General features: G+C 46.9%; 2 protein-coding genes; one reads left to right on the top strand and one right to left on the bottom strand.

The window, feature by feature from the left end:
* Nucleotides 1-523: 523 nt before the first annotated feature.
* On the bottom strand, nt 524-4,126 carry GSTUM_00003069001 (uncharacterized protein; the record flags this gene model as incomplete). XM_002836652.2 has 8 exons in its annotated part: nt 524-1,214; nt 1,282-2,833; nt 2,882-3,009; nt 3,064-3,280; nt 3,643-3,691; nt 3,759-3,802; nt 3,922-4,001; nt 4,065-4,126. 7 exons carry the CDS (start codon nt 4,124-4,126, stop codon nt 1,788-1,790), a joined length of 1,626 nt encoding a protein of 541 aa, XP_002836698.1. The 3' UTR covers nt 524-1,214; nt 1,282-1,787.
* Nucleotides 4,127-7,813: 3,687 nt separating this feature from the next.
* Nucleotides 7,814-10,763, top strand: GSTUM_00003068001 (uncharacterized protein). XM_002836651.2 has 12 exons: nt 7,814-8,104; nt 8,155-8,208; nt 8,263-8,317; nt 8,374-8,639; nt 8,691-8,982; nt 9,035-9,243; nt 9,295-9,745; nt 9,830-9,940; nt 10,020-10,114; nt 10,178-10,248; nt 10,305-10,404; nt 10,459-10,763. Exons 1-12 carry the CDS (start codon nt 7,910-7,912, stop codon nt 10,468-10,470), a joined length of 1,911 nt encoding a protein of 636 aa, XP_002836697.1. The 5' UTR covers nt 7,814-7,909; the 3' UTR covers nt 10,471-10,763.
* The last annotated feature ends 2,662 nt before the right edge of the window (nt 10,764-13,425 follow it).

Genomic DNA, 13,425 nt, shown 5'->3' with positions numbered 1-13,425 from the left:
AATAGCCGGTTACCCTCCTATTAATTGTATCTCAAAAAAAAATTTAAATTGAGAACTTTATCAGATGTAAATAGGATATAGGGTAATCGATTTCTACAAAGGTAATGTACAATTGAAATACTGTAGAACAAATATCATACAATTTTTCCATTTCAGAATATATTCTATTTTCAGCTCTTATTGTGAGTTATTTAAATTGGTACAAGCCGAGCGGGGCCTTGATGTATGATACACGAACGCGCACAGGCTCCAGAGGAAAATTGGAGCACTTTCCGTACAATAGAATAAATTTCGCTGGGCTGGATTGATACCCTAAACAGGCGGGGTTCTCCTACTGTTTTGTCTTCAACATTTGCCTATCAAACTGACTACGGTGAGTTGAATGAGTGATTTCAGGTTGCGGTGTCATCCCATGAAGTGGTAGTAGCGCTGAATTTCAATGGACAAGTACAATTGATCAGTATCAAACTAACAGATATGAGACCGTATTCATCAAGTAAGGGCGGCCCCATTCAGACGACAGAAAAAGCATCTGTAAACCCGTATTACAGTAAGTAACTAGCACTACCCTATCGTACTAATAACGGCATAGTGCGCACACGAAACACCACCCCGGCTACTGACATTTCGCTCCCCCCTTCTTCTTCCCCCCCTTCTTCCTCCTCTTGCTCCCACCATTCCCACAGTCATGCACTTCCATACCCGTTCCACCGGCTTCCACCTGAGCTAAAGTCTGCTCCACCGTCGGCCCCTCCGCCTCGACGATCCCATCATCAAGGCTAAAGTACTTGTGCACCTCGGCGATCACCTTCCTTGCGTCATCTGCAACTCCGCCCCTCTTGCGATCGCGCCACTCGGTCAGCATCTCGACGCCGCGCGTCACCTCGTCTCGGGGCATGCGGCCGTTTGTGCGAACCCACTGCTCCCAGAAGGCCTTGACGGCATCGGCCTCGCACTCTAGGTCACGATGCGCCGAGCGGAGCAGCACGATCATACTGTCCGCCATGTCGTGCGTCAAGCGCTCGTCGACGTGGAAGGTTGTGAAATCGGTGCCGAGTGGGCCCAGGCCCCACGTACGCGGATTACTGGCCATCAGGCAGTCCGCTATATATTTATACCGCTCGATCAGGGCCGCAATTGTGTAGATTAGTTCGGAGATTGCGAGGTCCGCGGCGGCTTTTAGAGCTTCGGTAGGAAGTGTGTCAGGTCTGCGGCTTTATTGGGGGGGGGAGTGTTAGCTTGCTTGAACGTTGCAGGTGGGTTTGTGGGAGTATGAAGTACCGCAGTTGAGAATACCGGTATGATTTGAGGATGAATGCGAAGATTAGAATGAATATCAGTACAAATAGAAATTCGAACATGATAGGCGAATTGCTATGGATTTGAAAGGCGCGGGGGTTGGTATTTGATGGGTGGTTGAGAAGGGGAGGGAGGATACCTGTGCCGGTACTTATAGAGAGATCTAGGATTGAATACTCGTAGTGTGCTGCAATGTATTACGAGACTGGGTACGGTACCATACGTGGTTTTCAGGTAACGCACCTCGTCATCGCATTCGTGGGATTCAGGGCATGCCTCAGGCTACCGGGATAACTTTAATCCGGCTGCACCTTGCAAAATTTCGGAATGAGATGAATTGAATCGACGGGATTGAAATTCATAGGGATAACAGTACCATAATACCGGGAATTGATTGGTCAACTTCGTCTATCCCTCAACGATCCAATTGATTTACATAACCAAGATTACAACTACCGTACTCGAGCACAGTACCATTAACGATCCATCTACTTCACAACCTTCCTCCTCTCCACGTCCTCCAAACTCCCACCGGGGGTCCCATCTCCCTCACAAACTCCACCCTCTCTGGGCAACGGCTTATCAAGGCAGTCAAACCTACCTCCCTGAACCTTACAACGCACCCAAACACCACCCATACGGCACGCGACAGCCAGCGCCAAGAATATCAACGAACCCACTGGAGCAGCAACAAACACCCCGAACACACTCCAGTCATTGGCGTATAATCCCGTCGTCAGGATAATCAATTCAGCAGCCTTCTTTGCATCGCCATAGTATGCGCACCCAAACAGGAATACCGACAGCATACCACCGACGCCTGCGATGATAATGTCTACGCCGCGAAGGAAATACATTGTGTCCAAAAGGCCTAGAAGGATCGAAGGCATCGCAGCGCAGGAGAAGATGTTTGAGATTAGGAAGATACGGAGGATAGAAGGGGATTTGAGAGCGACGACGATTGCCGGGATAGAGACGAGGAGGACAAAGAAACGGACCCAGATGAGAGACAACTTGTTTTTGAAGAGGTCATTTGAGATTGTAGATACCATCGCCGATTGCTGACTGTCGAAGATGGCGCAGCTGAGTGCCACCACCATCACTACCGTAAACCCAACCACCCAGGAGGGGAGTTCCGCGAGTAGTAGGAAGAATGCCATGCCACCGTACATGCCTGGTTCCCAGACACCCGCCCATGCAGCGATGAAGCCGGTAGAACTAACGAGGAGGAGGATGACGAAGATTACAACCGCAGCAATGGATACCCCAATCCATAAGTCTTTATCAGTCTTTGATGCGAATGCGCGCATCCAAAAGCTGGACAGGAACATGAAGCTGAAGAGGATCCCTGTAAACAGAATATAGATTAATTGGTAGCCGAGTAGGGTGTCGTGGGTTAGCCCTGACGGGCCGATCCTGGAGCGGTCAATTTCTACCGATGTGCCGATTGCAATGGTGCAGATAGCGATTAGAACGGCAATCAATACACCTTGGATGTTGTCGGTCAAGAAGGAGATGCGGAAGCCACCAAGAGCTAGAAGGGATTAGCATACTCTCATATTAGGGTATATGTTGGACGCACAGGTATAGATCGAGGTGACGACGACCTCAACAATAACCACCGGGAGACCATTGAGGCCGGTGAGGGTGCTGATGACCTGTTGAAGAGAAGACAATTCTGCAACCATATACAAGAACATGGTGGCAAGGCTGCACACTCGTTAGCTATACAACTACCATCTCGAGGAATTCTCAATCGCTCACCTCAAAAAGGTCAAATAAAGCGCCGCATACGGTCCATACCTCTCCCTCACCCACATGGTAAGGATGAAACCCCCCGGCAACTTCCTCCTCACCTTTGGCGCCAAAATGGCAAACGACATGAGCGGCAAGGCCGAACAAGCAGCATAAGTGATAGCTCCCTGCACGCCGGCAATAGTCCCAATTTCTGGATAGGAGAATAGGATGGCAGATCCCATTGCTAGAAATCATCAGCACCTTTAGGAACATTTTGGGGGGAGAAAACAAAAAGGAATCATGAATAAAGGGATCGGTAGCGGCAACACATTTCCCACGCAAGTCTTAACTTGATCGAGTGCAAACGGTCAATCTCAGCCCGTAAGGTCAGTTTTCCGGGTTCGCCCGATCTCCCACTCAGCGGTAGGGGCAAAGGGGTTGGATCGGGCAAAGAGGTCCACAGCAAACAGGCACCCGTAGTGAAGCCAGCTACACTCTCCGCCCAAGCTTTCGGGCAGCATACCGGTAGTCAAACGTACTGACGCCTGGTCGAGAAGCAACCCAAAGCTTGAGGGAGAGTGCAACAACCCCCAAATCTTTACGAACCTGAACTACCCAATTGGCCTATCACATGTCGAAGGCCATTGCGCCGGTACTATGATTTTCAAGAAATCAAAGACATGGTACGAATGCTTGCCGCTGCCGTCTTTCTTCCCCAAGACGCAGCACTCACCAGAGGCTATAAAGTTGAGTGCCACGGGGATCGCTATAATCCATTAGCACCCTCTCTCTAGTCCAAAAAATAAAGAGTTGAAAAGAAAAAGAGAGAAAAAAATGAAAGACAGAAAGAAAGATGGAGGGAGAATGAGGGCAGAATGAGCGAACCGGTTTGAGTGCGATTCGAATGAATGAATTCCAATTTTGATTGACCACGGTATCGCCAGGCGAGAGCGAGGCCGATTATTCTGGTTTGAATGAAGTTAGTTACACACCCGGCGAGGGAGTCTGCAGAGGGAGCGAAAGCGTACAGGAAGATGGCATAAGTGGTATACATGAGCCCATTAGAAACTGGTTGCGGTGGCATACCCATCTTTGATGTAATGATTGCTGAAGAGTGTGGTCTTTTTATTTTATTTTTAATTTTTACAAGGTGGTGGTGAGCAGCGAAGACTGGAGATGAAGGGTGAAGAGAGCGGTGGGGGGGAGAGGAGAGAATATATACAATTTTTCCTTTCTGTCCCGCACTTTTACTACTCCAGTAGAGTATGAGCACTCTTTCCTTCCCATTTAGTCCAAGTAGGGGGGAATTTTTGAGATACCGGTATTGTACGAGTACGAGTACGAGTATAGATACAGTATTCGAGTACAGTACCCCATCAACCATGGTCCATTCGGGTTGCGACCGATGAGTTCCCTTTGCTCCTACTCTATGATAGTCTATGTGTATGATATGTCATATGATCGAAGGGCGAAGATTCTTCGGGTTAGATTGCGAAATCGGGCTAATCTCTACAAGTTCCTTGGAGAAAACCCCCCGACCTCTTCTTCCCTCGGCATGAAAAATGCATATTACTCGTACAAGTTTATTATCATAGTACTAGTAGTACTGTACAGTACTCGTACTTTGACAAATAGCCTAGGTTTTTGGCTATATATTTTCTTCAGCATCATTTGTCGTCTTGCGGCAAGCGTTCGGAGACGAGGCAGGTACAATACCATACTCGAGTATCCACCTCCCCGACTAACCCCCCCCCGAGTTGGCGAATTTGAGGTGGCTCAAGACGATGCCTTGGCACGTACAATAACCGGCATTCTGCTCTGGTTATGATGCTGATACTGGTGCCAGGGATAATGTTTTCGCACAGTTAATTTAGGTTAACCCGCAAAAAATAACCCCTGTTGTACATGGGAAAATCTCCCCTAGCACTTGTACTAGTACAAGTACAAGTACCGCTAAGACGTCAAAAGTTCCCTCTCTCGGGTAGGGGTACCAGACCATGATCGTAGGATAGTGACCCCTTTAGGATAAGAAAAAAGTAAAATAAAATAAAAAGTGCCGAACCTTACCAGCAAAGGCAACTCCAAGTTCTACTAAATTAGTGCGAGGTTCAATCATTTGGGTCATGGCAATGAACAATCGATATGAACCCCCACTCCCCCACTTCCCAACTATCAAGCCACTCTAGCAGTAGTCTACGGTACTGGTACAATACAAGTACCGGTACGAGAACTCGTACTGAGCACAAGTACCGGATCATACTGCTTAGCACTCTTATCCTTGCGAGCACCCGGGAAAGAACACCGGCATAGTTCGGTCGAACTTATTCTCCCCTACTTGAGGGGGGCCGAAATGAGTGACACTAAGAGCAAAATTCCATCACAGGTACCGATCGATACCTTGTACTGTACTCGAGTACTGCACATGTACAATACACCTCAGCACGCACGGCAAGAGCTCAAGTACCGCAAAATCTGTAGAAATCTAATACCAGTACAAGTACTCGAGTATTAGATCATCTGCGGGGGGACCAGCCCGCCCAGCCCAAAATACCGGCCACCTTGCTCGGGTGTGTCTGTAAAGATCGGAAACAAAGGGTGGCAAAACGGGAATCGGGGGGATAGAGGAATAAGATTTTCCGGAAAGCTCAGTTGTGTTACTAGACGTCTTAGACAAGTATGATACGTTGCACGAGGTGACTTCTGACATACTGTACGAGTACAGTACCGCTATCGTACTGGGGTACCGGTACTAGTACGAGTACTCGTACAAGTACGGCCTGCGGTGAAGAAAAAGAAAAAAGAAAAAAAATTCGGAAAATGACGAAATGGTTTCTGGGGTTTCGATTGGACAGTCTTTCAGTGAGCAACCGTGTTTCTAAGATTTCATTTCCACATTTTCCAATTTTGTTTACCACAGGCTGTACTGTACTGTACTCAAGTACCGTAATACCCTCCCAGTACGAGTACTGTACTGTGCTCGAGTAAATACAGTGAACGTGCTCGGGCTCAAGAGTTAGTCGGAAGCACTGCGATTTTTTTTTGCCATGGCGTGTCTTTCGTCCTGGGGGGGAGGGGTTCGTTTTTCGGCTCGGGTAATCATGCTCCTACAGGTATGTTAATTGTTAATCGCGGGTCTTCCACTAACTCCTACGGTAGTCAGCTATGGACCGCTTGAGGTTATAATAACAACAACATAATAATAATTATAATAATTATTATTATCATAATTATCATACTGTATATACTACGGTAGTATCTTTCAGTAAGACGGATAGGTACTCGAACGAATACCGGTGTTGGGATGTTCTTTTCCTTCCCCTTTCCCGGATGGTGGTTTGACTACGCACTGTGCCCTACCCGCTAACTCACTTTACCTTCACGGTATACCAGAAAGTAATTGCCTGAAAATAGGGACTGGTGAGTGTTAATCAATCTCACAGATAACACAGAGGAATCAAAGAAAGAAATGTAGGTTCAGTTCAGTAGAGATAAAAAAGTTCTATTTCCCAGTGGTGGGTGTGTGTGTTCATTCATTTTTCTAAGAGAAAAAAAAAAAGCTATAAGAAAAAAATCCTGCACGCCAAGCCCCCTCTTACACATGAAAGATATCCAGAGCCTCCTCCCCATCAAATACATGAAACGAACCTCCAAATCAAGCAATTCTCCACACCGGTGCTACAAGTTGCTAATACATTTGTTACCGGTATTCACCAAAAATAAGTACTCGAGTATGGGTATTACTTGAATTTCCTAATTCATGCTAGGTTCTGCGCAAATGGTACTCTAGTTTTGAAAGTGTGCATTTCATTTTCTCTTTTTTAACCTGTTTCTGAAACGATGGTATTCAGACTTTTCTGCTATGACATTAACATGCTCTATAATACTGTAAATTTTGATCTCTATTCTCTTTATAAAATTTCCATTCTCTATTATTCCTTCCTCTCTTACCATAATATCTTCCACCAAACCCATCCCCCAACCATCTTTCGACTCCTATTATTTACAAGTACTCCTTTCGCATATTACGGTAATTCTTTGTCCGACTTATGACAACTTCTAGTTGCTTTTTTAAATTATAAAAAACAACCAAGCATTTTATGTGTTATAATTACTGATATGAGTTCCGGTCTTTAAGTTACATTTTAAGTTCAACATTAATTTTTATAGTCCAAGTTAAATTTGGGGGTTTTTCTTTTTGACAATACTAATTATGTTAAGCTAGGGTACGTCTAAGTTATGAACTTTTCTTGGTAGACATTATCATAGATAACTTTATGTTTACAAACTTAAACACACAACCCTATTAACTTAGACAATAAACCGACACCTTAAATCCAAATCTGCATCTCGTCTCGTGTCGGGCGTCTGGAGGGCTGTCCGGGCGCCTCCTGGTTTGAGATCCTGAATTAAACTCAAAAATTAAATTTTATGATGTTAGATGGATTTGATTATGGGACCGGGAGACACTTTGATATATAATTTGTTCAATTCACGTGAGCGCCCATGAGCTTGTTGGTTGCGAATTTTGGATGAGGAGGGTTGTGGAATAGGCCTGTCCATTATATTATCATAATGTTATACTTTATAATAATATTATAGTAGTTTATTTTACCGGTAGGCTGCTGGTTATTGTCCTCGATTATGCCCGTTCGGCGATATGATACCAGGATAATTATTTTATTGAACCTTACTTACCGTAGCAGCAGCACTTGCCGCCCGTGACTTCACGCACTTCTACCATACCAGTACAGTACTCCCCCCATACTCCCCCCAGACTCTAACCAACACTCATCAACCGATTTCTCTCTACCACCACTGAACTTGACCAGACCTAAAAGGTCGCGAAAGCGCCATCTTCCTCTTCCCCTACAGAATGACCTCCGATCAGCATCACGAGTCAGTGCATTCCGTACACAACAGCCCGGCCGGTCATCCTCCACCGGCAATCGCACCGTTACCCTATTCACGGAAAGACGAAAATGAAGTTACGCCAGTGCCTCCACCAGGATACCAATCCCCAGCCGAGCAGGAGAAGCTTCGGAAGATTGACGAAATTCTACACTCGGACGTAAGAGACTCTCTGTCGAGATTCTCATTCAGGAGCTGATTAAATGACAGATTGGGGTATCATCGCTTCTCACCAGATTAAAGCAGAGCATTGCGGCTTGTAGGGTAAGGATCTTCTTGATTACCAAGCGCGTGGCACCTACCTAACTACGATTCCAGGATTTTGCTTTATTTCTCAAGAGACGGGCAAGCTTGGAGGAAGAACACGCGCAAGGTTGACAAACCCCGCTCTTTGGCATGTCAATTGTCAATCGATCTAAAAATTCACAGGTCTCAGAAAGATATGCCGAATGACCCATGAGAGTATCAGACGACCTGAAAACCGACAGGGAACCTATGCGCGCTCGTTCGAAGAGACCACACAAATCCATGAACGTATTGCTGAAAATGGTATCCAGTTTTCTCTTGCCCTCCACCAGATGCATGAGGACCTTACGGAGTTGTCAAACAATATGGAGAGGGGCAGAAAGCACTGGAAACAAATTGGGTTGGCAGTTGAAAAGAAACTCCACGAAGCCGAACTGGTCGTTGACAAGGTTCGTTCCCCGAATTAGCCGTTCTGATGATGCTGTTACTCACCCCCACAGGCCAAGATCAAGTATGACACCGCCGCAGAAGAGTGGGATAGGGCTCGATCTGGCGATCGCCGTTCTGGAAAGACTCCGTTCAGTTTGAGGGGTAGCAGGAATGGGCCGCGGCATGAGGAGGATCTCCAGCGTAAGGTTGCAGCTGCGGATAGTGAATATCACAGCAAAGTCCAGCTTGCCAACTCGCATAGGCATGATGCCATACATTCTCTTCGTCCACAAGCTGTACGAGCCTTGCGTGAGATGATTGCGGAATGTGACGCTGGTTTGACTGTTCAGCTTCAGCGTTTCGGTATGTCTGTATGCGTTCGGGTTGCGATAGAGCTTATTTGCTGACCATTTAGCTCAATTCAATGAGAAGCTCCTCCTCCATAACGGCCTTAGTGTGAGTCCTATCAGAACAGACGATGCAGATTCAAGAGGCGCTCAAAGCATGCGCGATGTCATCAACATGATCAACAACGACAAGGACTTTGAGAGTTTCGTTCTGGACCTAGCGAACAAAGTTCACCCTCCAGCCAAGAATCAAGAAGTTAGATATGAGCGACATCCAGTATGAACGCTCCCCACAAAGATCGCCTCACTGACTAACCATAGCGAGCAGAGTTTAAACCACCACCACACACCCAGCCCGGTAGTGCCACACACCCCTTCGACCACATCTATGCAGCCCCAAAACTACCAGGCCAACCAACCTCAAGGTATCCATGGACACCAGCCAGATCACCGTGACATGATGGCCCAAGGACAAGGCTTACAACAACAACCCCAAGGTTTCGGAGCCGTCGTTCAACAGGCGGCGATCTTACCCACCCAACACCCGATGCCCAATATGGAATATTCTCACTCCCAGTACAGCATGGATTACCCTCGTCTCAAGCCGGTTTTCGGAGTTCCCCTCGACGCGCTTCTCACCCGCGATGAATCTGTTGTCCCGATTGTAGTATTGCAATGTGTTCAAGCCGTAGACCTTTATGGACTGGATGTTGAAGGAATCTACAGAGTTTCCGGCGAAAGAAAGCATATTGAACGGATAAAACAGATTTTTGATAATGGTATGGTTCTTGTGAGGCGAGAGACATATGTGATACTAACATTACGGACAGACTCTTCAATCTTGGATTTTAGAAAACGGGAAGATTTTTTCTACGACGTCAACGGTGTCGCCAGTATCCTAAAGCAGTTTTTCCGTGACTTACCAGAGCCTCTCCTCACGAACGCCTTATATCAAGATTTTATCAAGGCATCGCGTAGGTCATCCCTGGATTCTTAAATTTCAGGCTAATTGCCCTTTGGAGTTGAAGATGCTTCTACTAATACGGCCGACAGACATCGATGATGAAACTATTCGCCGAGACTCTTTGCACGAATTGATCAACAGGTTGCCGGACCCTAATTACGCCACCTTGCGAATTTTGATCCTGGTGGGTTTAATGCCTTTTAACGCGAGGATATCTTCTAGACCAATATCTAATACGCATATATAGCATTTGCACAGGATCCAGGCAAACTCTAATATCAACCGAATGAATACAAACAACCTTGCCATCTGCTTTGGGTATGTCGTGGCTCTCTGTGTAATTACGGTGGACAATGGCAGCTGACCAATTACAGACCGACTCTGATGGGTTCTAATACTTCCCCTAATATCGCGGATGCCACCTCGCAGGTTCGTGTCATTGATACTATCTTACAACACTGCTTCTCAATCTTTGTAAGTACTCATACTCTCTGCCCTTGCTCCAGCATCGCTAACATGCCGTCGCAGGACGATGACTGAGGGCTGAGTCACTAGCTAGACTTGATTGTTTATGCTTCTATACCTTCCTTCTTTGCCTCGACCCCCATACCTATATTTCAGGGATACCCATCACCCAAACCCTGTACCACCTTACACCTACGAGTATTTCCTATGTTTAACCTTCTGTAGCCTTGCTCAATTTGGTTCTTTTTTAATTTCTCCCGTCAAGGATTTCCCCGAGTTCCCTCATACAGGTTGGTAACCTTTACACTTCTTGTGCAAGTCGGAAAGTCTTTGTACCGTAGTTTATTATACCTGAGCCTGCCATGCCCAGTGCACAACATTTCTTATAATTTAGATACCATTGCTTTACGGATGTTTGCAATGCGATAGCGCAGTGATAGGTGTCGTTTCCCCAAAACGTGCGGACATCATAGCCCCACATAACATGACTTATTTATAGTGAGGAAGAAAACAGAAGACACCTTGCTGACTTGTACTTTGGGCTAATAAAGCTTCCGTTACGGCGCAGGGTGTATTCACCATAGCTATGCCATTATTCAGCTTGCAGAAATTCGCGGTCACTTACCGGCATGTGTCTCTGTCTTGGCCTTACCTCTTGACCGTCCACCGCTATTGTAGGCACCGTATTCAACGCTCAGTGAATCTTATGCCCAGGATCAAGATTATCATTATATATTCACAATAACGTGTCACTGAAAAAATTGCCAAAGTGCAGTTTGCGCTTCAGCTCCGGAGCCCCTCTAAAAATATCGTCTTACATAGCAAATACGAGTACAGTCAGTAGTCCTCCCTCTGCTTTGCTTTCCATCCACCGGTAGCGCGGAACAACATGTAGGCAAACCTTGTTTGCATGAACCACCCACCACAACGGCATTCACCAAAAGCTTTACTAGCATCCATCCACCATCCCGTCGTCCCTGCATCCTTCCTCTAACCACGTTTTGTCCCTAAGGCGCATGCCGTATCAAGCCAGCAACGCAGATACCGAACAATACCGTACCCTGCAGCACCGGTCAGTCAGTCAGTCAGTCAGTCAATCAATCAATCAATCAATCAATCAATCAATCAATCAATCAATCAATCAATCAATCAATCAATCAGTCAATCAATCAATCAATCAATCAATCAATCAATGAATCAATCAATCAATCAATCAATCAATCAATCAATCAATCAATCAATCAATCAATCAATCAGTCAGTCAATGAAGCCTGCAGAAAAAGCCCTGGAGGGGCTATTGTCCACTTACCATGAGCTCAACAATGCCTTTGTCCCCCGGGTGCCGGGACCTCCGACGCCGCTAGAGTTCCTCCAGTACGTGCGGAGGAATCAGCCGGTCGTGTTTACCGGGCTTATGAAGGGGTGGGGGGCATTGGAGCGGTGGGATGACGGGTATTTGAGGGAAAGGATGGAGGGGTGCAACATTGATATTGCCGTTACACCTTTGGGGTTTGCTTCCTCCATATCATGGTATCTCTCAATCCCATACTGTATCCGTAGCTAACCGAACTTGTTCGGTGAGAGCAAAAAAAAAAACGTAGGAACGCAGATTCAATTGTGAGCGTTGACGGAGTGGAACATTTTGTCAGGCCTTACACGAGCTCAGAGCCCTTCTCCTCGTTTATGGACTACTTGCGATCCCGTCATATGAATGACTCGTCGACAACTCCTTCGACAATCAAGTATGCGCAGTCACAGGACGGGAATCTGAGCAAGGAATTCATCGCGCTGGCACCTGACCTACCGTCTTCCCTCGCTTTCGCAGACTCAGCTCTTTTGTCGACGCCCGACGCGGTGAATGTGTGGATAGGTAATTCCGATTCCACGTCTGCACTCCACAAGGACAACTACGAGAATCTGTACTGTCAAGTACTAGGCAAGAAGAAGTTTGTTCTACTCTCACCGTTGGAGGGGATATGCGTGCGCGAGAAGTCTCTCCCCGTCGCCTCTTACGATTCTCGGGGCAAAGTCGTTGTGGAGGAGGGACAGAGTGTAAATTGCTGGCCGAGCGTTGACCCTGACGTGGGTGATTGTGGGAAATGGTGGGGGAAGGCGAGGCCGATAAGGGTGGAATTGCACCGAGGTGAGGTTCTGTATCTACCCGCCCTGTGGTACCACAAAGTTTCTCAGGAGGAGGGGGATGAAGGAATATGTTGCGCCGTCAATTACTGGTGAGTCGGTTGCATACATTTGGGGCTGGTCTAGTTTGTCGCACTAACGGATAGATAAGGTACGATATGGATTTTGAAGGCCCTTTTTATTCCATGGTTCAATTTGTGAGGGATTGTGCAAAGGCTTGCGAAACTTCGGAAGGGGGAGATGAGCAAGAGGAACACGCCCCTCGATAACCACTCCCGTTCGATGTCTCAGTTTTAGAGCAAGTAGATTTGAGCGGCTTTGTTCAGACTAAGTAGTGGGGGACTCGAGGTCAGCTATGCTGTGAATAATCATTCGTCGTTACATTCCATTAGGCCCCACGTCAAGCGCCACAGGCGACTTTGACGATACAGGAAGGAGCCACGAGCCACGAGCCAGGAGTATGTATATTGAAAATGTCATTATCACAGCTCGGCAGAGCAGAAGGCTTCAACCAGGGTTATGTTGCGTTAATAGTTGGTTTCTCGCTTCCATGTCGGTCGGTTTACCCGAACCACACCATCTCTCTCACCAACTGCAGCTGGCAGCAGCAGCACCTTTCCCATTTCACCTCTCATCCACACGGCCAACCAACTCCGCCTGCCACCACCAGTCCGTAGTTGAGGTCTGCCACCACAACTATACCTATCACCAACATCCTCCACACCCAACCTTTCTTGGTACCACAGGGGAAAAAAAATTTCTCGAACTTCACCTCTCGTCCTTTCTCCCTGACCACCAGAGTTGCCAAAAGCTCTGTATGTTTAACCCCCCCCCCTTGGAAAAACGTCGCTCCCGCTTCTCCTAATAGCTGTACCTTTGGGGGCTTCTCTC

This window comes from Tuber melanosporum (genome assembly GCF_000151645.1).
Source record: "Tuber melanosporum whole genome shotgun sequence assembly, scaffold_156, strain Mel28".
Classification (NCBI taxonomy): Eukaryota; Fungi; Ascomycota; class Pezizomycetes; order Pezizales; family Tuberaceae; genus Tuber; species Tuber melanosporum.
Note: the sequence above shows the minus strand (reverse complement) of the source record. Positions and strands in the feature narration are given on the sequence as shown.